The 14,164-nt window shown below is 46.3% G+C and overlaps 1 protein-coding gene across 1 annotated transcript in view; it reads left to right on the forward strand.

Moving 5' to 3' along the window:
- Nucleotides 1-14,164, forward strand: part of cdh22 (cadherin 22) — a 222,704-nt gene that overhangs the window by 118,828 nt on the left and 89,712 nt on the right. Inside the window, exon 3 of the mRNA XM_077197694.1 lies at nucleotides 4,292-4,586. Coding sequence (XP_077053809.1) covers nucleotides 4,292-4,586 — 295 coding nt within the window. The remainder of the gene's footprint in view (nucleotides 1-4,291; nucleotides 4,587-14,164) is intronic.

The following is a 14,164-nucleotide window of genomic DNA, read 5'->3' on the forward strand; positions in this document are numbered from 1 at the left end:
AGACACTCCTCTCTCCCCCCTGGGTTTATTTGGCGATGCTGTAAATTCTGTCATCGATAAATTCCAGGAGAAGGAAAAGCAAACAACAGCTTTTAAGAAATTTCTCCCTTTAAAAATTCATGTCCCTGGGGCTGCTGGGCGGGAGCAGCCCCGGCCGTCTGCGAGCTCATCATATAGGGCGCTTAAGCAGAGTGTCGCGTCTCGTGCTCCCCCTGCTGGACAGTGGGCTCAGCCGCGGCACTCTCAGCCGAAATCTCCCAGTAATAGAACTGATCTGAGGACAGTTATATTAGCTAAGAAGGCTTCGGCTAAGAAGAAGTCCTGGCGCCACGGCGCGCAGGACACTGAGGGTGGTCCCCACCGAGGCGGAAAGGTGTACACCTCTTTCTACGGTGCCCATTCTTCCTAGGTGCCCTCAGGGGCCCGTTCTGCCAACCCCGCCTTCATGCCGGGGCGCAGACGGTCCCAGCGAGCGATTTCCAGAGGAACGCTCGCTCCCTCTGAGGAGGGTTTCAGAGCGGTTAGACCAGTTGTTCCCTGCCGGCGTGCCGTTACAGGGCGCTGCGTTTGCTGCTCAAGTTACACCAGAGGCCAGTCTCGAGAGACTGGTACCCTTAGTAGAATTTCTGGCAGAGTGGAAAAGCCTTCCAAAAATATCTCATTGGGTCCTACAGACAATAGAAAGGGATTATGCTATCCAATTCAGGTGTCGTCCACCAAGATTCAGAGGGGTTCTGCCTACAGTGGTGGGCCCCGAGCAGGCTCTGGTTATGGAACAAGAGGTGAAAGCACTCCTTCAAAAGGAGGCTATAGAACGGGTTCCTCCTCCCAGTGTGGAGTCAGGCTATTAAAGCCGATATTTCATCGTTCCAAAATAGGATGGGGGTTTGCGTCCAATTTTAGACCTGCGCCTATTGAATCGCTCGGTAGGGAAGCCAAAATTCAAGATGCTCACTATCAAGCAGATCGTGTCACAAATCAGATCCGAGGACTGGTCTGTCACGATAGATCTAAGGGACGCGTACTTCCACATTTCCATCCTTCCACAACACAGGAAGTTCCTGAGGTTCGCCTTCGGGGGCGAGGTGTACCAGCACAGGGTTCTTCCGTTTGGCCTAGCTTTATCTCCCCGCACTTTCACGAAATGCATGGACGCAGCACTAGTGCCCCTGAGGCTTCAGGGTGTTCGTGTCCTCAATTACATCAACGATTGGTTGATTTTAGCTCAGACAGAGCAGATGGCGGTTCGACATTGAGATGTCGTTCTCGTTCATATCAGGAAGTTGGGGTTGAGGCTGAACGCAAAGAAAAGTGTATTATCTCCTCAGAAGACCACTTTTCTGGGTGTCGTTTGGGTTTCGGTTTCGATGCAGGCGCGACTCGCTCTGACCCGCATCGTTTCGATTCTCTCAGCTGTGAAACAAGTAAAGCTCGGCCAGCTACTTACTGTAAAACAGTTTTAGAGACTGTCGGGTCTGATGGCAGCAGCGTCCGACGTTATACCTTGCGGCCTGTTGTACATGAGATCGCTACAGTGGTGGCTCAGGACCAAGGGATTCTCCCCGAGGGGAAATCCGCTCCGAACGGTCAAAGTCACGCGGCGCTGTCTTCGTGCTCTGGTCATGTGGAAAGAAACTTGGTTCCTATTCAAAGGGCCTGTGTTGGGGGCTCTTTGTCGTCGCGTAACGCTAACGACGGATGCTTCCCTCACAGGGTGGGGGGCGGTCACGAGTGGTCGTCCAGCCCAAGGGCTGTCGCAGGACCATCATCTATCACGGCTTATAAATTGTCTAGAGATGTTGGCGGTGTTCCAGGCTCTGAAACACTTCCTAGCAGACCTGAGAGGTCATCATGTGTTAGTTCAGTCAGACAACACGTCGGTGGTCTCTTATATAAATCATCAGGGGGGCCTGCGGTTTCGCCGGCTTTACAAGTTGGCCCGTCAGATCCTCCTGTTGTCCCAAGGGAGGTTACTATTTCTGAGAGCAATGTATCTTCCTGGGTATTTGAATGTGGTAGCCGAGGCCGGGGGATTGGAGACTCCATCCCGAGGTGGTGGAGCTCCTTTGGTTGAGTTTCGGTCGCGCCGAGGTGGAGCTATTGGCTTCCAAGGAGACCACGCATTGTCATCTGTGGTTTTCCATCAGCCATCCAGCCCCTCTGGGGTTGGACGCTATGGTGCAGCCGTGGCCGAGGTCACGTCTGTTCGCCTTTCCCCCGATTGCTCTGCTACCTGGAGTTCTGGAGAGGGTTCGCCGGGACGGGGTCAGCCTACTATTAGTAGCCGTTCTGGCCGGCCTGAGTATGATTTGCGGACCTGATTTCTCTCCTGGACGGCTCTCCCTTGGAGCTCCCGGTCAGGAGGGATCTACTCTCTCAGGCGGGCAGCATGATGTTTCACCCCCGCCCAGTATTGTGGGCTTGGCCTCTGAGGGGGCCCAGCTCATGAACTCTGGTCTCTCAACCGAGGTTGTTGAGACCATTCTTCACTCCAGAGCTCCATCCACGAGGAAGCTTTATGCCTTGAAGTGGAAACTCTTCACTTCTTGGTGTGGAGAGCACCTGCAGGACCCAGTTAACTGCCCAGTGGGTGCAGTGCTGGAATTCCTGCAGGAGCGCTTCTCCACAGGGCTATCCCCCTCCACACTAAAGGTGTATGTGGCGGCACTGGCTGCTTACCACGTCCCTTTCAGTGGAGTTTCTCTTGGGAGACACCCGCTTATAACTCGTTTCCTTCGTGGCACACTGAGGCTGAGGCCACCAGTTCGTACGAGGGTGCCGGCCTGGGATCTGGCCATCGTATTAGAAGGTCTTTCCCTAGCTCCTCTTGAACCTATCGAAGAAGTTCCTGAGAAGTTTCTCATGTTTAAGACTATCTTTCTTCTTGCTATCTCCTCACTAAAGAGAATCAGAGATTTGCAGGCTCTTTCGGTTTCACCCTCGTGCCTGGAATTTTCGCCTGGCATGGTTAAGGCTTTTCTGCATCCTAGACCAGGTTACGTTCCCAAGGTCCCTACTAATGTTGTTAGACCTACAGTTCTGCAGGCCTTTTGTCCTCCTCCATTTCTGTCGTCTGACCAGGAGGAACTTAATTTACTCTGCCCTGTTAGTGCGTTAGACGCCTACCTCCACAGAACTGCCCTGTGGAGGAAGTTAGAACAACTATTTGTGTGCTTTGGGCCACCCAAGAAGGGGTGTCCCGCGTCTAAACAGAGAATGAGCAAGTGGGTGGTCGAGGCTATCTCACTTGCCTATGAGTCGGCTGGTCAGCCTTCACCTTTGGCTGTACGAGCCCACTCTACCAGGAGTATGGCGGCTTCTAAAGCCTTACTGTCAGGAGTTTCCCTCAGTGACGTTTGTGATGCGGCTGGATGGTCTTCACCGCATACTTTCATTAAGTTCTACGACCTAGACTTAAGTTCTACCCCTGGGGCACAGGTGCTCTCGTCCTCTGTGCGCTAGTTCTCACATGGCGGTCACTTGGTCCTATGGCGACGTGGGTATTAGCGTTCCCACAGCGTTTGACGCAGCTCGAGTTCCCTTGTAAGGGAACGTCTCGGTTACGTATGTAACTCTAGTTCCCTGATAGGGAACGAGACGCTGCATCATTCCACCATACTCCCGGCATTCCCGCTAGCGCTTCCTTCAGGCCTATCAGAAGCTGTTGCGCTTGTGTTTATGGGGTGCTTTATAGTTTTCTGGTCGATGACGTCACCCGCCTATGACGTTCCATCTCTCCATTGGGCTGATTCCATACGTGCTTCATGACGCACAATGCAGGGGCGTTCCCACGGCGTTTGACGCAGCGTCTCGTTCCCTATCAGGGAACTAGGGTTACATACGTAACCGAGACGTTTTCTTATGCTCAATGTTTTTATAGAATTTATTCTTTCATTATTATTACTATTCCATTAATAATAATAATTTAATGATTGCATTCATTATTGTTTTTAAAGTAAAATATATATATATATCTATATTAATATTATTTTAATATATAGTATTAATATATTTCATCATTCCATCCATCTATCCATCTATCTAATATTACTAATCCATCCATCCATCCATCCATCCATCCATCCATCCAGTAAATACACAAAATATGTCAGATATTACTGTAATGATGACTTTTTTCTTTCTTTCATGTTTTGCATCTTGTGTTTGACTACTGTAAAAAGTGTTTACTTCTCTTTGCATTGTAATTCAGTAAATGTCTTTCCTCGCCATTCCCATGAACAACAGCTCTCCACCCAAACTCAGGATGTGTCCTCTGTGCTTTAATCGACAGATCCATTCCGACTCGGATAAAGGGGACGCCTCTATTAAGTACACTATCTCTGGAGAGGGAGCAGGCACTATATTCATCATAGACGAGGTCACCGGTGACATTCACGCCACGGAGAGATTAGACCGCGAGGAGAAGACCTTCTACACCCTGCGAGCTCAAGCTCGAGACCGTGTGACTGACGGCCCGCTGGAACCCGAGTCAGAGTTCGTCATCAAAGTCCAGGACATCAACGACAGCGAGCCCAAATTTCTGGAAGGTCCGTACATCGGAAGTGTGGAAGAACTCTCTCCTGTTGGTAAGATACGTTTTACACTGGATTAACATGCAGAACTGTTGCTTTTAACAGTAAATACTGGTATCTGAGTTTGGAATCATTTTATAGATTTAAAGATTTTTGAAAGAAGTCTTTTCTGCTCATCAAGGCTGCATTTATTTGAAATAAAACTGTGATACATTTTTCAGGATTTTTTTTCTCAATAGAAAGTTCAAAACAACAGCATTTATTTAAAATATAAATCTTTTGTAACATTCTAAAACTTTTGTAACATTATCGACCAGGAAACTATAAAGCACCCCCAAAACACAAGCGCTCTGTGTGTGTGAAATCTGTCGATTACTGTGTTTTTGTCTGTCCTTAGTTGTTACTAGGCAGGAGTTTTTCACTTATATATCTCAAATATATATATAAAAAAACATTTATCATTATGGCGAGCGAGCAACATTTTAGGAAGTGTGTTTTCCCCTGCTCTCGTTATATCACGGGCGGGGATACACACCAACTATGTGTTGTTTGTTTAGGAGTCCAGCATGCCCAGTCAGCTCTCGAGGGGGCTGATTGTGAGCATTGCGAGCGTCTACCTCTATGGACGCTGCGCTCCCGCCGATCAGTGTTTGAGGAGGGCGGTTCGGTGCGCGCTCCCCGCGGATCGGGTCCCGCCTCTGCCGAGGCTGAGCGGCGACGCCTGTCGTGGGGATCGCAGATGGATCTAACAGAGGGGTTTGAGACGGGCTCTGCCTTATCTCAACCTTTACCTGCTAGATCCAGTGCCTCAGTCCCAGATGTGGAAGCACGCGCTGCGGTTTCTTCCCCCCAGGCTGAGGCACCTGTTCTTCATCTATCCAGTTCTGAGGAGCTGGATGTTGAAAGTGTTGAGACAGTAGAGACTGGGGACTCGTCACTTCAGTCTCCCGCTAGTGAGGAGCTTATGGAGGTGCTCACTCGAGCTGTTGAAAAGTTAAGCATTGAGTGGCCAGTTGATAGGCAGGAGTCTAAATCAAAGAGTAAATTAGACAAAAGATTTTTGCTTTCCCGTGCTATGCCTCCACGCCGGTGTTTGCCCTTCTTCTCAGACCTTCACACTGAGGTGTCTAGGTCCTGGAAATAACCTGTTTCATCCCGTATTTTTAGTCAGCAGACCTCTGTATATTCTAACATATCTGGGGGTAAATCTTATCGGTATGGGGCGATGCCAAAGGCTGAAGAGACTCTGGCCAGCCATCTCTCTCCTGATTCGGCATCGTTTTTTAAAACACCAGTTTTGCCCACCAAGCCTTTCAGAAATACCTCGGCTCTGGTGGGCAAAGCTTATTCGGCGGCGGGTCAAGCAGCTTCATGCCTTCATACTATGTCTATTCTTCAGGCTTATCAGGCTGAGCTGTTAAAGGATGTGAGTAAGGGGAAGAGATAAGTGCGGACGTTATTCGTGAACTTCGTCAGGCAGCAGATTTGTCTCTCCGTGCCACCAAGGAGACGGCCAAGTCAGTAGGCCGTTCTATGGCAGCCCTGGTGGCCACGGAGAGACACTTATGGTTAAATCTCTCTACTATGAAGGAGAAAGAGAAAACTTTCCTTCTGGACGCCCCGCTCTCACCTGCTGGCCTCTTCGGTGACTCTGTAAATTCTGTCATCGAGAGGTTTCAGGAAGAAAAAAAGCGGCGCTCCAAAAATTCCTTCCCCTTCGGGTTCACGTCCCTGGGGCTGCTGGGCGGGGGCAGCCCCGGCCGTCGACTAGCTCCTCCCACCATACACAACAGAAACACAGTGTTGCGTCTCGTGCACCTCCTCAGCAAAACTGGGACGAGACGCGGCGCTCTCAGACGAGGTCTTTGAGGGGTAGGGCTGATCTAAGGACAGTCATTATCGCCAAGAAGGCTTCGTCTAAGAAGTCCTGACGCCACTGGCTACTGAGGGTAGTTCCCACAACGAGAGAAAGGAGTTCACCTCACTACACGGTGCCCATTCTCTCTCGGTGCCCTCAGGGGCCCGTTCTGCCAACCCCGCCTTCGTGCCGGGGCGTAGACGGTCCCAGCGAGTGTTTCCTCGAGGGGCGTTCTCACCCTCTGAGGAGGGGTCCAGAGCTGTCAGACCAGTTGTTCCCTGCCGGTGCGCCGTTACAGGGCGCTGTGTCTGCAGTTCCAAATATTCCAGAGGCCAGCCTCGAGAGGCTGGTACCCTTAGTAGATTTTTTGGCAGAGTAGAAGAGCCTTCCAAATGTATCTCGTTGGGTCCTGCAGACAATCGAAAAAGGTTACGCTATTCAGTTCAGGTCTCGTCCGCCTCGATTCAGGGGGGTCCTGCCTACAGTGGTGGGCCCCGAGCAGGAGGTTATGGAACAGGAGGTAAAAACTCTTCTGCTGAAGGGGGCTAAAGAACGAGTTCTTCCTCCCAGCAGGGGGTCAGGTTATTACAGGGGTTACGTCCAATTTTAGATCTACGAAAACTAAATCGTACTGTAGGGAAGCTCAAGTTCAAGTAGCTTACTCTCAAACAGATAGTGTCACAAATCAGATCCGAGGACTGGTTTGTCACGATAGATCTAAAGGACGCTTACTTCCATGTGTCTATCCTTCCTCAACACAGGAAGTTCCTGAGGTTCGCTTTCGGGGGCGAAGCGTACCAGTATCGGGTTCTTCCGTTCGGCCTAGCTCTCTCTCCCCGAACATTCACGAAATGTATGGATGCTGCTCTGGCTCCTCTGCGACTCCAGGGCATCCGCATTTTGAATTATATCGACGATTGGTTGATTCTAGCTCAATGTATTGTCGTTCTCGCTCATATCAAGAAACTGGGGTTGAGGCTCAATGCCAAGAAAAGTGTGCTATCTCCACTACAGAGGACCACTTTTCTGGGTGTGATCTGGGATTCGACGACGATGCAGGCACGCCTGTCTCCTGCTCGTATCGCTTCGATTCTCACGGCCGTCAAACAAGCAAAGCTAGGCCAGTCACTCACTGTCAAACAGTTTAAGAGATTGTTAGGTCTGACGGCAGCAGCGTCCAACGTTATTCCTTGCGACCTTGTCGAGGCCATCTCTCTTGCTTACCAGTCGGCTCGTCAGCCTTCACCCTTGGCTGTACGAGCTCACTCTACTAGGAGTATGGCTGCCTCTAAGGCTCCTTTGTCAGGAGTCTCTCTTCAGGACGTTTGTGATGCGGCAGGCTGGTCCTCACCGCATACATTCGTCAGATTTTACCATCTTAACTTCAGCTCCACTCCAGGGGCGCAGATGCTTTCGTCCGTATGTGCGCCCTGACTTCACACGGCGGACACTTGCTCGTATGGCGACGTGGGTATTGGCGTTCCCACAGCGTTTCACGCAGCTTGAGTTCCCTGATAGGGAACGTCTCTGGTTACGTATGTAACCCTAGTTCCCTGAAGGGAACGAGACGCTGCGTGTCTATGCCATACTCCCGGCATGCCCGAGATCACTTGCCTCAGTCTATCAGAAGCTGACACGCTTGTGTTTTGGGGGTGCTTTATAGTTTCCTGGTCGATGACGTCACCTGCCTATGACGTTCCGTCTCGCCATTGGATTGATTTCATACTCACGCAGGGGCGTTCCCACAGCGTTTCACGCAGCGTCTCGTTCGCTTCAGGGAACTAGGGTTACATACGTAACCAGAGACGTTTTGGTTATATAATGAAATGATATATTTTGAGTTAATGTTTATTTTATTTCAAGCAATGTCTTTTTATGGTTTCCATTCATGGTTCAGATCCCAATTCATAAGGCAGTTTTGCATTAATGCAAGTATGTTTAGCATCCTCAGCTTTGTTTTCTCTTTCAGCTCAGTGTGTTACTGTCACAGCAGAGCAAAACTTTGAACAGATTCTCGCTGAGCTTTTTAAAGTTGACATGGTGTGTGTCCAAAAAAAAACCAAACATGGTAAATGGTTTTTAATTTATACAAATAAAATGAACGATAGTCAATTCTTGCTTTTGCAATGTTGGCATCCATAGCCTACTGTACCAAAAAGTACCATGGTACTTTTGTAAGTATCATATAAATGTTAATGCACATGTCAAAGTACCACGGTATTGGCATTAGAGACTGTGCATGAACTGGCACTGTATTTTGTATTATTTCCAGTGTGTTTTGTGTCAGCTGCGCCTCAAAGCTCTTGTGTGTGTGATTGCGGATATAAAAGATTTTTAAATGCAGGTTACAATAATGTAATCACTGCAGCATTGCACGGCCGTGAACTTCCTGATTGAAATTAATTCCTGCTTCCTCAGCACATCGGTGGCAGGAGAGAGAGAGAGAGAGAGAGAGAGAGAGAGAGAGAGAGAGAGAGAGTGAGTCCTTCATTCCCTGGAGGGTTCTCCACCTTTCAGTCAAATTATACATTAAAGAAGTGTGGACTTCATGTTTTATACATTAAACAGCAGCGAGTGTAATGAAATAACGGCTCTGCTTAGTCAAGCATTTCCTGTTAGTTTTCTGCTTGTGTTTGTGGTCCTACAGAACTGGCTCTAATGGGGTTATTGTCAGAGCCTCAGGAATAAGGTCAGTGTTACTCGCCAAACTAACTCAACTGACCATTTTCATTCAGGGGCATGAAAAATGTGTTCATAATAAGTTACAAAGAGCTTATATAAATATTTATTTATTGCACATACAAATATGCTAATATCTTTTGAAGCTGTGTCAAACAGTATAAAATAGATAATTATGGAGTTACCTTGCTTGTTAGCAAAATAATGGTTATTTTATGTTTTAAATGTTATGAAATAACATTATAGTGTTATTTGTTATTAACAAATAACAAATTAAAGTGTGTGAGAGAGGGTGTGTGTTTGAGAGAGAGAGTGTGTGTGTGTGTGTTGTGTGTGTGTGTGTGTGTGTGTGTGTGTGTGTGTGTGTGTGTGTGCGTGCGTGCGTGCGTGCGTGCGTGCGTGCGTGCGTGCGTGTGTGTGTGTGAGTTCCTTATGAAAAGCACATAATAATTCAGATTTTTACATTTTTTTTCTTCTGCTCACCAAGGCTTAATTTATCTGATCAAAAATACAGTAGGCACAATTTATTGTTGCTTGCAAATCTAATTTCAAACATTTAACCAGACAAGTGTGTGCAAACTTTTAATTAGTTGTGTGTGTGTGTGTGTGTGTGTGTGTGTGTGTGTGTGTGTGTGTGTGTGTGTGTGTGTGTGTGTGTGTGTGTGTTCATTAACAGCACTGGGATCTCGAGTTTTGTATTTTGTGATTGCGAAGCCTGGCTCATGGTTCATATTAAACTCCGCTGGTTCCCTTGATCTGACATGAAGAGCTTCTGTAATTTTCCAGCCAGAAAGCTTTAACCGACTAGCTAACGTGTGGTTGAAGGTAATGGGGCTAATTGTCCCGCAGCAGACAGAGATAATTTAACCACATGTATTCACTTTCCAGCAAACTCGCCCCGTAGATGTGTGAACAACTGATCTAATAAGCTTGAGCGCCGTCTTACACTCCGGCAAAGAGAATTCAGCAATAATCATAAAAAAAGTAATCACGGACAAGCCCTGGGCATATTCATTTTCACTTACCGCCTTTGTCATTTTCTGCCTCTCTTTCTTCCTGTCTTTCTCTCTCCAGTGGCTTCGCTGATATGCATGGCCTTTCAGCGTGCTGTTGAAGCCAAGTCGCATTTGTTTGCTTATTATTCACACACTATAGATGCGTCATGTTGGCTAACTCACTGATGGGCCAGTAGAGAGGGACAAAACACACACACACTCTCTCTCTCTCTCTCTCTCTCTCTCTCTCTCTCTCTCTCTCTCTCTCTCTCTCTCTCTCTCTCTCTCTCTCTCTCTCTCTCTCTCTCTCTCTCACACACACACACACACACACTGCCTGCTAATCACATTAGTCTGGGATCACTATAGAGGATGTTGATATTTTGTCTGTATGTTTGGACCCAAAAAATGGTTTATGAACTCTGCATTCTGCTTATGTTTGCTAAAAGGATGCTTTGTCTGCTTATAAGGATCATATTGCCTATGTGTTAGTCTTTATATTTGGTAATTTGGCTTCTTGAGCAACAAATCATCATATTATACTGATTTGTGAAGGATCATGTGACACTGAAGACTGGAGTAATGATGCTGAAAATTCAGCTTTGATCACAGGAATAAATTACAATTGACTATATATTCACATAGAAAACACAAAACAGTTACTTTAAATTATAATAATATTTTACAATATTACTGTTGTTTTCTGGAATTTTAATCAAATAAATGTATCCTTGGTGAACAGAAGAGACTTCTTTCAAAAATCGAACAAAAAAAAATCTTTAAAATTATTTCAAACCTATCAAGACCAAAATTTTTCCTCAATTTTTAGTTTTTAAGCAGCTCAGGATGTCTGCCTTTTGAAAATTCTGACTCTTGTTTGTTTTGAGTAAAGCTAACAGTGAATAATTAAACCAAATGCATCTCTTCCCTTTCTCGAGTTGTGAGAGCCAAAGTAACGCTTGAAATATTTAAGCTTCAGCAATGCTTTGCCCACAGCTTCAAAACTCCTCGGATGCATGCAAAAATAATATGATGCTTGTACGTGTTGTGCAACAGATGTCTTACTATAGTTTTAGAGGGAATTTTTGAATGATTCACCAATCTGGTTTCTGACAGAGTCAGATAATAGACACACAAAGCTGGCGGCACCATCATATTCAAAAGAGATTTGCATTTCCAGAAGGAAATAACTCACAAGGCAGCAGAAGAACAGTGTCAAAGTTTTGGGAAACTTTTAGGCTTAAGTTCTGCATCAGTGCTTTTTTTGTAATTATCCTGAACGACATAAATATCTGTGATTACCTGTGATTGAAGGAACATGTGTGTGTGACATACGGTCTTATTGTACATTAACAGGCCTCTCGATCTCTGGTTAAAATGCCTCCATGTGACAAAAGTTCTGCATGATGGATGGTTGTGGTGGAATGATGTGATTGATGCGCTGGTCCACTGATGGAAAGGTTATGTCAGTGGGTTTGAACTCCGGCATTTTGACGTCCGAGCTGATTTGATCTGCTTTGACTGACACTGCTCATCTTCTCTAGAGGAGTCACGGCATCTAATGCACAAAAATACATCGATGTATGCTAAAGTGCATTAGGAAGGGGATAGTTCAAGTCAATGGGTCCTATCTTGCACCCAGCGCAATTGACTTTGCACACCGACTCATGTATCATTCCTATTTTGCACCCGACACACAGCAGACTTTTCCCTCCGCAGACGCACGTCGGTAAATTAGACCATGCCCGTAAATTAGTTCAAATCTCCTGGAATCTCGAGTCGTGCATGCGAGACAGGACATACCGTGTGTGCTCCAAACCGTGCAGCGCGCGGCAGAGAGCGAGAGACCTTGCAGTGAGCGTGCCCTCAGCTACCAGCACACACACCACACCATCCCTAGTCAACAAAATATATGTGTCCTCCTTTTTGGTGTTATGGAAATGGCCACCCTACTACTCACTATGACACCTGGCCAACCCTCCAGTCATTTTCCTCACACCAAGCATTGATAACTCTTTGAGGGCCATGATTTCTGGCAATTTCCTCCCCTCTCTCATGCCTGACTGGTTCAAAATTGTCCATAGTCAAGCCACAAACAGTAGGAATCTAGCAGAGTATGGGTTGCTACTCCCTTTTATGACGTCATCACCCAGTTACTGTAAAAAACATGCTACCTTTGAAGAAACCCCAATAAATGTTATTTTAACGCATTTTAAGACAGATTTTTTTAAATATTTACATATTGAGCACTAGCCTGGCATGCCAGACCTACATCAAGATGTTAGGTCTGGGAACTCTCCATTGACATGCCTCAATCCGAGGGGCAGGATAAACGGTTACATTTCAAAATCCCTCTGCACGCAATAGGATAGCACTACAACCAACCAGAGCAACGAACGGTTGTGGATGAGTGAGTCCCATGAGTTTTTCCACCAGCGGAGCTAATTGATATATTAAGAGTGACGTTCTCTTAACTCCAAGTCCTCCAGAGTCGCGGCCAAAGCCGATTCGAAAGACCGCTGCATCTTCATTGTTTTCAAGTAGCAGGGAAATCACCTATGGAAATCACGCGGAACGTCATGAACTGTGCCGTCATTGTGTTAAGCCCGCCCGCCGACTCTATACACGATGTGATTGGCCCGACCAGTTTTTGGTTTTTCCAGCTCAAAAGCCTATGGAGAGTTGCTAGACCACACTGGCTGCGAAATAATTTTCGCTGCCGCTAGGGTGCGTCTAGATTTCTAGGCTAATTGAGCACTTTAATCTACACATTAATTGGTTGTGGTGGTTAACCTGCAATTTGCACTTTAATGATGGATTCCTATGGAGAAAATGAATGGGAAAATTAGTCCCCGAACCAAGGCTGCTGTAAATTTGGATGCTTCACTTTTTAATAAAGTACCAGAGACTAGAAAAAAGCACACCGTGTGTAAAGGATTCGCTGAAGAAGATATGCCAGATATTAGGTACTTCATAGCTGCAAGCGCTTTACGCACATTGTCACATTCTGAGAAGGGACGAGAGGAGAAATGGGGCGTTCTGGTCTATTTTAAACAGATTGACTTTAAATATTCAAAATGAAAATGAATCTGCTTTTACTCTGTGTTAAATTGAATAAAATGGGATTAATATCTAATCCTCCTCTGCACGTGTTTAGTGTGCTTAGATCTTGAGATTTGCTGCGGTCGGATGATTCCTGCACTGCCTCAATCCATCAGCAGTCTGGTGGCTTTTGATGCCATACACTTCAGATTTTTTATCTCTGCTGAAAGAAAGAATTCAGCATTACAATTCTGTCATTCGTTCATTTAGCAGAATATTCATGGGTGAAAATCTTAAAAATATTTAGTTCATTATTTTACGCATGCCATCATGTCTTGTAGTCTTTTTTTAAACAGTTGCATTCACTCTTAGAGCAGCGTTTACTGAATAAAAATCTGGAGCACAATAGCAATAGTGATGGTTGCATGAATATGCGTAGTTGTCCTATAAAACTTCCTGGATAGGGACTTTCAAGTCGTCTTTGCCAAATTGGATGAAATATATCCCATGTAAATCCTAGCTGGACTTCCTCAAGGATCACGGTTCCGACCATTGACTTTTACAACACAACATTACCCACCTCTTTCTATTTTTTCAGCCGTTAGTCAAATCTAAGCCTGTTTTTTTTTTGTTTTTTTTAGGTGGGCGAATGAAAAGGGAATCAAGTGTTGAGAGGAATAACTTTTCATGTGAAAACACTTTGGCTTTTATGGGAGCACTAAACGATTGATAATGCAGAGTGATTTGGGGGCGCTGTGTGCAAAGGACTCTGACAGGGTTAAATAGAGGAGAAAGTGAGCGCGCCGGGCCGACTGCTTTAGCACACTAGCACAAATCTCCTTTACGACTGCAGCTCTTAAATAGCTGTCAGTCTCTGGTCTTGCATGAGCTAACCTCTTCTGGCCATCTGCTCGGTCTTCTTCACCCTGGTGCTTGGCTGGCAGACTCAAACACACTTTCTTGACACCATTAAGTGGGTCATTGCTGTTGTGCAGTGCCGTTTGAACTCTTTAGCTTTTATGAATATGCGTGTGTGTTCATTTAAGGAGGTTTTACTA

Source organism: Siphateles boraxobius, unplaced genomic scaffold (assembly GCF_051911475.1).
Source record: "Siphateles boraxobius isolate OS27281-9 unplaced genomic scaffold, OSU_SipBor_1 41, whole genome shotgun sequence".
NCBI lineage: Eukaryota > Metazoa > Chordata > Actinopteri > Cypriniformes > Leuciscidae > Siphateles > Siphateles boraxobius.